At 46.2% G+C, this 11,759-nt stretch overlaps 1 protein-coding gene across 1 annotated transcript in view; it reads right to left on the bottom strand.

The window, feature by feature from the left end:
* ERBB4 (erb-b2 receptor tyrosine kinase 4) overlaps positions 1-11,759 on the bottom strand; it is a 530,390-nt gene that overhangs the window by 339,902 nt on the left and 178,729 nt on the right. Inside the window, exon 5 of the mRNA XM_017747097.1 lies at positions 7,187-7,338. Within this exon, the coding sequence (XP_017602586.1) occupies positions 7,187-7,338 (152 nt within the window). The remainder of the gene's footprint in view (positions 1-7,186; positions 7,339-11,759) is intronic.

Here is an 11,759-nt window from a genome sequence, read left to right as displayed (position 1 = left end):
CTCCTCACATCACAGGGAGGAGTGGTCCACACCCTGGGCATGGGGGAGCCACTCCACATCATCTCCCCAGTGCTCTGCTCTGCCTAACCAAGGGCAGCTGCACTGCAACCACAAAAACAGGATAGCGAGTGAAGAGGATATTGTTGATCTCGAGCATGTGTGTGGGTCTGGGATACTCTGAATAATTTAAGTCAGGCTTCTTTTATCTCTCTCCTGCTCCAGAGTGGCTACCACTGCCTTGCACATGAATCAGACATGCTTCCCAAGCAGCTGGAGATGAAGCGCCTGCTATACAATAGGAGCTGAATGGGAAATGCTAAAAGACAATTTAAAGAGACTCCTTAATCAACCTGGACTTCAAATCTTGACCTCTCCTCTCCACACATGATACAGCTGAAGGATGCCCCCCCTTATCAAAGGAGACACAGGGAAAGAAAGGCTGTGGGAGAGCTGGGGAAGCTCTTGGCCACTGCCAACCCAGAGAAGGGGCAAAACACGCCCCATGTTGGGATCCATCCCCAAGTCCCCCCAGGAGCTCTGCCAGGGGAGCCTCTCTGAACCCCCTCTTCATGGGGGAATGCATAACAAAGGGCAGACTGATACTGCCTACTTGTCACTCCATGAGAATGATGGCATGAGTTTTATACAGCACATCAGTCATGGGGACATGGACAGGGAGATGTGGCTGCTACTGCCCCAGTGGCTTTGGCAGCACTCACAAGGGCAGCCTTGCAGTAGGTGGGATGTGAGGAACAGCCCAGGGCCATCCCCAGCAGACTCAGGCTCTTCTGGAAATCTGCAGCCATCCTCCACTGCAACCTCCCCCAGAAAAATGCTTCCCGGGGACCCTCAGAGCACTCAGCAGGTACAGACACAAATCTTCACTCCACAGTCCATAGCTGCACCAAAACAGAAGCCTGCATTTCCACAGCACCCAGCTCTCCATTTCCACAGCACCTACTCTCCTCCTAAACACAACTGGTTATTTCAAATGCACCTTTCATACCAAGCCACCCAAAATAATTGCTAAATAATATATGCTAATGACCAGATATTTGCTTACAGCTTGGCAAACTCAGCTTGAGGATTAATTGTATATTGACCCAGCCTTTTGGGGAGAAGGAAGGGGAGGTGTGAGCAGGGTCCCTGAGCTGCCAAGTTGCATCCAGCAGCAGCAGCCAGAGGCTCAGACCAGATGCTTCATCACAAAATGAGAAGCACCATGTCCTGTATCTACAAAAAATGGGTTGAAACCATGACAGGCAGTGCTAAAAAGAGGATTTTGAGCATTCAAGGGAGACACAGGGGCTGCTAAGGGCAGCCTGCAGAGCTACAGGGACATACCTGAATTACAGACACCTATAATGGACACTGGGACAGCACAGGAAAGCAGGTGATCTGTCAGTGTAACACAAGGGGGATAAGCAACAGAAGCACAAAAATAATGTGCTCTGAACACCTCTGAAGACATTTAGGTCAGAAAGTGCTGGATGCCTTTTCCCTACCAGCTGGGGGGCTCTGGGAGTGGTGGGGTTGGGATGGAGCTGGGTGACTCTGTGTTAGGGACTATGTGGAGTGTGGTATCAACATAAAGGGATGAGGGCCATGGGAACACCAGTTACCACAACAGTGCCTGGTATTTAGCTACTCACTATGCCTGCAGCATTTCAATACCTGCTTCCAAACACAGGACAGGCCTTGAAGACCATGCAAATCTGTGGCATTCCTCTCCTTGGCAATCCAAGCTTCCTAGCCATTTTGGGAGGAGTTTAAACTGTTGTGATTATTTTAAGCTGCTATTTCTACACAAGCAATGGGAAATGGCAGAGGAAGCCATTCTCCTGGAGCAGAGCTGTATCACATATGCTTTCTGCAATAAGCCTTTGCTCCCACTCCACCCTCGGAATCTGGGATGCAGCTCACTTTAAACTTAGCTCAGGTTCACCCAGCACAGCCGGTGTGAAACATTTTGTCTATGCCAGAAGCGTGGTCTGGCATGCAACTGGTCTCTTGTAACCCACCCAGCACAGCACTTGTGTTTCCACAGCAAGTTGGAGGTGTCCTCTTTCCACCTGGATTTGTGTGGCATGCACAGCTCTGACCATCACACCGCTGCTGTTTATGTTTTGTTTTCTAACAGGTAAGATCCTGGGAGGGCAATTACGAACACATACATACATGTACTCAATTTCCATGTCTGTAGTTACCTGGAGGCCACTTTGCCTCTTGCCAGCCAAGGACAAAACACACACTGGCAAGCGATGCAACTCACTGCATGACAAATGCTACAGGGTAGCCTTGCCCAGCAAACTCCTCCCAAAAATCCCCGTTCTGGGGTAGGGCCACACTGCAATGCTTTCCTAGCACTTCTGGGGAAAATCCGCCTCCACAGAGACACAGCTACCCCCACAGCCTGTCCTTCTGGGAACTCCTGACAGGCACAGTACTCCACCGCCCTTTCCACTGAGCAGGGACCCTACTGAAGCCTGTCAGCTGGGCAGTCAGATACCATTTTGCTGCAGAAGGGATGCAGAGCTGTGCTGCCAGGCCTTCAGGAGCCACACACATCATCACACTGCTCTGCCAAGCAATGCCCTCCCGTCTCTGCACACCCCTCCCCAACACGTCTGTTCAGATGCAGACTCTCTCTGTGCCAACGTCTCCTCTCAGCTCTGCCACCAGAGTTTTCAAAAGGGTCTGCTTAGCCCTGTTTTGCTGCAAAAGACCAAAAAGCATTAAAAAAACCCCCACTTTGGTTTATTTTAACTAGAAGCAGTTCCAAATGCCATGGGGCCAGGCAGCATGCTTTGCAACCCAACTCTTCCCCTGCCTCTCTGGCAGTCCTCACCCCTCAGAAGGGGTCTGTTTCACCAAAACTTCCTCCAAAGATTAAACACAACCAATAACAAAGAATATAAAGCCCAAATGGCCAAATCCCATCTGCCACAGAGTCTAAATGTGACTGCAAGGAACAGGCTAAGGTGGGGCTGGCAGGGGTTCTCACCAAGCACAGGGCCGTGTGTGCTGACAGAGGGGAGATGGGGCCCTACATCTCTGCAATAACTGTAAAACTGCCCCCATGAAACATACCCCCTGTTAAATGTCAGCCAGCTGCCTTGCAAGTGTGGCTGGAGGTGCTACACAAGCACTGCTGAGGTAAATGAAAAAAGAACCCATAAAGCAGTGGTAGATAATTTTTGAAGACTGTTGATTGTGGTTAAAAATGAGTTTCATAATCACATGGGAGAGTTATGGCAGAGAATAGCACAGAACTTTGATCATGTCTTTAAAAATAAATAATCTGAATTGGTTAAATAAAATCCAGGCACGAGAAGACAATTTACTGACTATGAATTGCTAAAAGCCATGGGATTAGTCAAAGATAAGTCTCATTTACCAAACGTGTTTAACAGAACTAAAGTACTTGCAGAAGATTGTTTTGTGATACACTAATTGTGTATTTTATTTTGAAAATTGAATATGGAGATGTTATTAAGAAATAAGAACAGCCCACAATAGGAACTGTCAGCTCTGCCAAGTGCAACTAAAATAGGTTCCCCCTTCTGTTCTTCAAACAGTTGTTTGCAATATGAACCAATCTGAGCTTTACTCAAGGGGGTTTTTTTCTGAAGTCCAAAGCAGGGAAGTAAATCTCAGCTCTCGCCTGGACGAGACTCAAGACATGCACCAGCTCAACCAGCTTATCTGGTTTCACGGAGCAAATCCCAGTGCAAAAGCCTGGCCTGTGCAATTAGGTGAAGCATTCTGGTGGGTTGGGAAGCAGTGGGAGGTGGGGCCCAACTCCTTACCATTGTCACTGCTGACTTGCTGGGTGAGCCTGGACACACGACAGGGACAAGGGAGCTCTGAGGGACTGTTTTCCACTCAATTATTTGTCCTGCTCAGTTCAATCATGCTCTTGGCAGCACCTATGCCAGTGGAGAGCCTGCCTTGGCTGCAACAGGGAGGTAGGACTGCAGCAGCCATGGGCTGCATTAACCTCAGCTTCATTTCATTGCCAAAGCTGGCAAAGGTAGGACTTCAAAAACTGAATAACCCCTTGTACATTTTCTGTGAGTAGGCTGAGCCTCAGAAGAAGGACAAAGCAAGCCAGCTACCAGCCCAGAGATGTCACAAACATCTTTCCTTACCCAACACTCAGGCGCAGACACAATTTTTCCTGCTACTTAGTGCTCCTTTCCTCTGCCATGACTCCCCATTGTGGCCACAGCACAGGGAAGCAGCAAGCACCAAGCAGCAGGAACAGAGCTGGCGGAGCTGGAGGGCAGCACACACAGAGCACAAGTTCATACCGCAGTTGCTCACAGGAAAGCAATACCAAGACCACAACACAACCAGGAACCAAAATAAAATACATTTAAGTAACACAGAAGATTTGTACTCCTGCTCTGCACACATATAAGAACAGCAGGAAAAGAAACAACTGGCATGTGCAATCCCTTACAGAAATCAAGCTCCTCATGATCTGCAGGCCTGGAAGTTTAAGTGGCTGAGCACTTCATTCAGGTGACAGACAGCCCCTTTTAGTCTTCATCAGCAGATATCCAGAAAGCTAACTCACAGACATAAAGCAAATCTACTTAGGGAATAAATGTCTAAATAAATATGAGAGATGGGATGCTGATCTTTTAATGTTCCTCTGCAGGGTAAATAAAATTATGGGTTTTTTTCACTTCAATTCATTTATGCTATTTGTTTATTACTGCATGATGAAAAGGCTCAGCATGCCTACAGCTCACTGGGTCTTGCCTCTGTCCTGGAGCAAGAAGTTGCCCAGCTAAGCTGAGCACTACAGAGAGGGCAGGTGGGCACACAGAGCCATGGGACACAGATAACCCAGGGTTGCACCAGCATTTACCTGAAGTGGTTTTGGTGGAGGAAGAGGGCAATTACTGCAACAGAGACTAAAACACTGGAGCAGGCTGAAGGAGCGTGGTGTCGCACAGCAAGTTCACCGTATTCAAGTCTGAGAGAGACAAACAGCCTTTCTCTTAGTTATGTCCCATCTGCCACCTTCATTTGGCCATTAAAACCATTTTTAATATGATAAAATGGGTAATACTGCCTAACTAATGAACGTCGAATTATCGGCGTAAATGTGCCAACATTTATTTATTTATTTGCCTCACCGAGAACATGTTCTCTTCTGTTTGGTTTTCTACTTTAATGACTACAATTTATCATACTAACTAGGTCTTCCAGTTTGCTGAGTTTTGTTTCAAGTTCTGCTTTTTTGCTGAGACATCTGCAAGGGGGCAGATGTAGGTAAGAGAAGTAATAAAACTAATAAAAAAGCGATAGTAGCTGTCACCAAAAAAGCACAGGTGACCAAACCACTTCCATTTTCTGAACAGGGCCTTTCCTTCTTGTTCTCATTTGATGATTTTACTCTCTTCTTTCCACCAATATTTCACGCTGCTTATGGCAGCCCTCTGTGAGGAATGCTAATTCCTTAATGTCCAAGTAATTTGTTTTCCCTACCTCCTAGCAGGCAGCGTGAGAAGGAAGAAAAGCCGAAGCGGAAGGACTGTCTGTGATGAATTTGAGCCACGCACGATGGCCCAGTCAGGGGTTTCAGGAGGCATCTGAAACTGCAGAGATGCCCCAAGCAGAGCAGGGATCCTGCCCTCACAGGAGGAGGATCTGCCACCTGTCCAGCACGTCGGGGAACGCTGGTCCAGCTGCACCAAGGCTGTATCTATTTCAGAGCAAAAGCATATGTGTTTTTCCCACCTGTCACAACTGTGAAATGTACGGATAGCATTTACTTCCGAGGCATTCGTCACTCAAATTAACAGGCAATCTGTTAGTCTGAGTGCAATTAGCACCCCAAACTTTACTCCAGACATGTCTGGTAGCTGAATTTTGCTTGCAGATCTTTCAGCAGCCTGGTGTACACTTAGAGTAAATATATGCCAATGTATGGAGTGGCAAGGCTGTGGAATTCCCAACAAATTCAATGTGAAGCAAAGCTAAACACACTGCTGGAGAGCTGGCTTTGCCTTTGCTAGAAACTGTGGTGGAAAGTTCACAGTTTTACAGACTGGAATTGAGCACTCAGCTCACCCGAGACCCAGCAAACAGAATGAGTGAGAGTAACCCGACCAGCTGGGGCTGCCTCCCACCGCCTCTTCCGGCTGCCGGATTTAAACTCCACCGCTCCTGCCACGTGAACATGCCACTTACACACAGACAGGCATCCTGGAACATGACATCAGCATTTTTCAGAGGTACAGGCAAGCAACATGAGCAATGTAAACCCTTATGTGTGTCATGGAGAGTACAATCACAGCACAGACTGCAACCATGCTGCCAAGGGCTGCCTTTTCTACCCTGGCCCTCAGACCTACCTTCTGTATTACAGCCACATCATCTGCAGCATCCTCAGATGCCCACCTGGATCATGCCTTTAGGGGGATATTTCTTTAAACATAAAGAATGTGAAATGCCAAATAACGATGGGCTTAAGTTCTTTGAACTCGGTGTGCACCCTTCTATCTTGTCCTTGCCAGCATGGCAACAGGGAATCTGCAAACCACACTGAAACATTCCTTCACAAATCCAAAATTTGATGTAAAGAGGACTGAGGGAATGCACAACCCAGGCTCCCCAGAAGCAATACAGCCTTCATCTACCACAGACTTCCCCTGGATGCAGGAGATTCAGTTAGGCTCATAGCTCCAGTCTCATAGCTGAAGAAGGTTTTATGTTCATTCAGCAATCACTTTTTTCCTTTTTCTTAAATGCTCCACAAACATTGCCCAGAGTTCTTCCCTTAGTATATCAATCAGTCCATATCTAGCATTTTATTAAGATTAGCTTCTCCAGACCTCCAGTGCTTATCTGCATGATTCTCTGACCTTCCTAAACCCCACTTAACCTGCCCTGTACCTGCTGGCAACACAAAGTGGGAGACCTGCAAGGCGTCACCTTCCAGTGTCTCGGCTTTCTCCCCCACATCCTGGATAAATCTACATGACTCACACTCAGAGCACCTGTCACAGCAATGACATTGTGCTTGTTCTCTGCACATCCCTGACATTTTATCATCCTCTTGCATCACAGTGGAGCTGGTGGGAGAGATGCCTGGTCTTTTCCAGCCCAGCACCCATCGCTGCTCCCTCAAACACAGAAGCAGAGGGAAGGAGAACAGCAGCCTGCTTACCCTTAGGAAGGAGAGGTCTCTGTTGTGCTCGATGCTGGTGATCTCCAGGTTGCCCATCACTACCTCGCAGTTCTCATAGTACTTGCGCAGGGCCCGGTACTGCTGCTCCAGGTCAGAGAGGGAGCTCAGCTTGTTCTCGGTGCCGGCACACACTGCAAGAAACCACAGCACAGTCAGGCCAGTGTGGAAGAGAGGCACTGGAGCACAGAAGGAAATAGTCTGTACACAGTGATACAGGGAGTTGCTGCAAAAATCTGTAATGATTCACAGGACTGGGTCACACAAGTCACACTTGAATACCAGCAGTAGAGATAGGAAGGTAGAAATACAGCCCGTGATCATCTCAGCAATTTAAACACCTCTCACCAAATGGGCTGAAGTACTGGTATTTACCACCAAATGCAGAAAGGCTGAAAAGGCAAAAATGCAGGAAAAAGGCCAAGCAGGTTGCCCCCAGCACCTAAAGGGTCAAACCCACGCCTCAGTAAACCCCTACCAGTTCTGCCAGTGACAGAATCAGACACTGGGCAGAGGCACTCCCATCAAGGGCTGAAGGACAAGGCTGGAGAGGCCTGTGTATCCAAGCTGACCTGGGCAATTCAACATTTGCACTATTCTGAACAGTATTTTGGACAAGTCAAGAGAAACCTGAGCAGAAGACTTATACCCAACATTGTTTTCCCCATCACTTTCCTCAAGACCCCAGCTCTTCCCAGTTGCTTTATGCAATTAAATAGGAGAAAAACAACAGCAAAAACCACACTGTCTTTCCACAAGTCCCCAGGCTGAATGCACAGTGGAGATATGCCAGGAAACACCATCCTAATACAGGTTTCAAAGTACACCCTTTAATATTACACTGCTCTGTTCTACATTTTGAAGCCCAGTTCAAAGCCACCACAGAATCCCAGTCTATCAGCCTGCCGGGCATCATGCAATGACCAAAAAAAAAAAAGAGAAAAACAAACACAGAAGCAGCATTTTACACAATCAGCTTTTCACACATTGCTTAGCCTGCCAGGACAGCAATGCTGCTCAAATGGTCAAGTGTGGGGCTGGGCTGGTTTTGGTTTGTCTTTTTCAATGCACTTACTTTTCCTCTTAATCAACAGCTTGTGGGTTGTTCTTATCTGTGAGCAAATTAATCTGGGTATATCTAAACTTCTGAAATGGGCATTATATTATGCAAAACAGGAGCCTGACAAGAATGGCATTTCTGGAGTCATTCCTACTTCTGGGTCAGATCAATACAATGACTGGAGGCATAATCAGTAAAACTGGCTAAAACTTACTCTTTTGAATGATGCAGGTTCTTTTTATAAATACCAAAAGTAATTAGGTTTCAGAGTACTACAATTATTGACTGTTTACTTACGATACCCCCCCCCCTTTTTTTTTTCTCAATAGAAATGGGAACAATTCCCATCTCTGTTCCCTCTGTGGTCTCTCTATTTGCTCTTGTGCCAGGGCATTCGAGCTTTCAGCAGCCTCTTGGCAAAGGGCTTCAGGAGGCAGCCAGGAGCCTATGACCTGCTCAAAGTTTTCTCCCAAGGAAACTCCCTCTGCCCCAGAAATGGCAGCAGAAATCTGTTCCTGCTGCACCATGACTCCCACAGGGAGGGCAGGCACGGGCTGGTTTCATTGCAAACCATTCATAGGGTGAAGGGCTGATCACATCATTTTTGGATTGTGTTTCCAGGGGCTTAAGAGCACGGACCAAAGCTGAACAGGCACTGCAAGGCCTGCTTCTCCACATACACACTGGGTCTACCACCCACCATAGGAAACGCTGGATTATTATTTCTTTCTATGACCTGGTAAAAGTAAAATTAAAAAACAAAAATTTCTTGCTACAGTAAAAAACTTGAAATATTTGATGTATGTTCATTATACTGTGTTGAAGAAAAGCAAAACTGCTTGGTTTGCTCAGGTTTTAAAATAGAAACTACTGCCTCATTTTGAGGCTTAACTTAAAAGCATGAACATTCCAATTTTTAAATTTTCCAGTAAAACCTTACCACTTAGAGTAAATCATACCTAAACAAGACTTTATTCACAATATTTTTAACAGCTATTTTGGGAGATTCCCAAGATGGAAAGACATGGTCATACTGGGACCTCACTGGTAGCTCTGGTGGACTGGGAACACGTGGAAGGATTAACCACTGCAACTAGGAGATGGCACATCTTTCTTTTTGAATTACAAAGCCCTGTCCTAGGTCATGTATAGAGTTTTACTCAGAAAAACCTCGAGCTCTGCCCCACAAATGTGCTAACCCTTCAAGGAGACACATGCCTGTGCCTGCCAGGACACCTAAAAATTCTTGCTTACCAATTACAAAATGGGTTTGTGTGTTTCTTCCTTAAATATAGCAGTATCTGTTACAAGACTGATCATATTTCCAGCCAGGTAAGTATTATTCTGTCTTATGGCTCCCAAGGACTAATAAATACCTTCCATTCCATTTTGCAATCCGTGCAAAGGACCAACACAAGTCAGAAAACAATTCCTGCAGCTCAGCTAATAAAGCTATGTACTGCAACACTGACATTCCACATTGCACGCCCATTAAACGTTTCCTGAAAGCTAATGCAGCCACTTGTTTGCTGTGAGGAGGCAGGAACACCTGGAGCCTGTTCTTGCAAGAGGATTCGGCAGGGGTGAAGCCAGCCCAGATGTTAGCCGGGGCTATGAGCTTCATTTGACTGAGATTAATTTTGTACAGTCGAACCACTCCAGTAACTACTCCCAGTTTTTGATATGGCTAGTAATCAATTCTTTTGGATAAAAAAAAAAACCCTTTAAAGCGAATTTAGAATAAATCGTGCTGATCCCTTAAATTTATCTCATAGCAATTCCAAGTGCTTAATGTCTGTCTTTAAAAGAGAAGTTTCCTCTGATCCTCTGTTACACAGAACATCTTCTTGTTGCAGCTCACACCTGGGCCTTTGCTGCCTGCCTGATCCGTGCCAAAAGATCAGTGCAACTCAGGTCCTGCCAGCCTGCTCTGCCACAAAATTTGGGAAACCAGGGAAAGTGACTGTCCAGCATTAATTCTCCCAACCCATTGCATGGCCTTGGTCTGGCTTTTGTAGCTCTGTGCTGACCAGAATGGTGATCTTCACTCAACAACAACAAAAAATTGGTCACGGATTGCCTCAAATCAAGTCACATACCAAAAGTGATTATCCTACATAACTGAGCAGCGCAGAAGTGCACATTTTGTTCCATCAGTACCCAACCAGCAGTGCAAGTTGATGCAGAAACAGAACTCAGAGCAGGAGAGAGCTATGACCTGCACAACAAGCTGAAGTCACAAAGCAAATGTGGGTATAATAATGGATCATTAATAATCCATTATTACAGTAAGTCATTAATCTCTCTGTCTCAGCTTTGCAATGTATACTTTTGATGCACCTAATCATTATACCACATTCAAAATACAAAAGAGGAAACTATGCCAGTATGTAAGAAAAGCAGGTTAGGTCCTTCATCACTTGCAGGAGGAAGGGCTGGGATGGTTTCTCCCATCCTTCGCAGAGAATCCCTTAAAACAGAGAGATGATATATTCTCTTGACAGGTTTCTTAAGGCAAATAACAACAAAAAGGGAAAAAAGGCCTTCCCTGCCATGAGAGAGAAATGCTGCTGCCATGGAGAAGCACAAAGGTGCTCCTGTTGGCCCACTGATGCCAGGGAGCCAAACCTGGGAGGAACACAGGCCAGAAAGCAGGCTGTGAATGGGTACTTAACAAGTTTTATGCCCTATTTTGAGCCATATGAGGCAATCCCCAGCTGCTCCAGGGCAGAAATAATTGTTTTGGGTCTGATTTGCCAAGGTAGTTAAAAAGCACTAAAGTAACTGTGTGTGAAGTGGGAGCTGAGCAGGAGTCACACAAGATTCCCAGTACTTCTGTCCCTGAGCTCAACACAGAACAGGAACATATCCCACTCACCTCCTGCTCCTCTCCTGGAACAGCAACAGGCATCTATGTGTTGTAGCAGCTCTTTAAAATTAAGTGCCAAAATAATATGTATTCACAGGGATGTTCCAGCTGTATACACGCATAAACACAAGCACAACAAAATGTATTTCCTTGTCACGCCATGCAAAACCACCATAATCTGTATTTCATGAACCTTCTTCAAAGCGTTGTATATTGTTAGATGTGTTGTTTTATACAGGCCCAGAAACAGATGAGCAGCAAAAAACCCAAGATTGTGTGCTTTAACTGTTCCTGCAGCAGAACCTCTGCTGATTAATAAAAAATAGTCATTCCCTGTCTCTAACACAAGGCAAAGAGTAGCAGCCTAAGATGTGCCTCCAGTCTGAAGCTGCTCTCGTTGTTGAGCATCTCTGGTCATGAACTCTCTGCCTTGCTCAGGGGAGGCCTTACAGGGGCATCTCCATGAGGGAAACCCTCCAGTGCTCTATCGATGCACACCCAGGAAAATCAGACTTCCCCTACATTTTGCCCACGTTTGTGGGGGAAGCTCCAGTCTGACCTGATTTACTGACATACCACGAACCCCTCAAACCCATCTCTCCACCTAAACGTGCTTGGCCATTCCT

This window comes from Corvus brachyrhynchos, unplaced genomic scaffold (assembly GCF_000691975.1).
Source record: "Corvus brachyrhynchos isolate BGI_N302 unplaced genomic scaffold, ASM69197v1 scaffold671, whole genome shotgun sequence".
Lineage (NCBI taxonomy): Eukaryota > Metazoa > Chordata > Aves > Passeriformes > Corvidae > Corvus > Corvus brachyrhynchos.
This window is presented reverse-complemented; position numbering and strand designations above follow the sequence as displayed.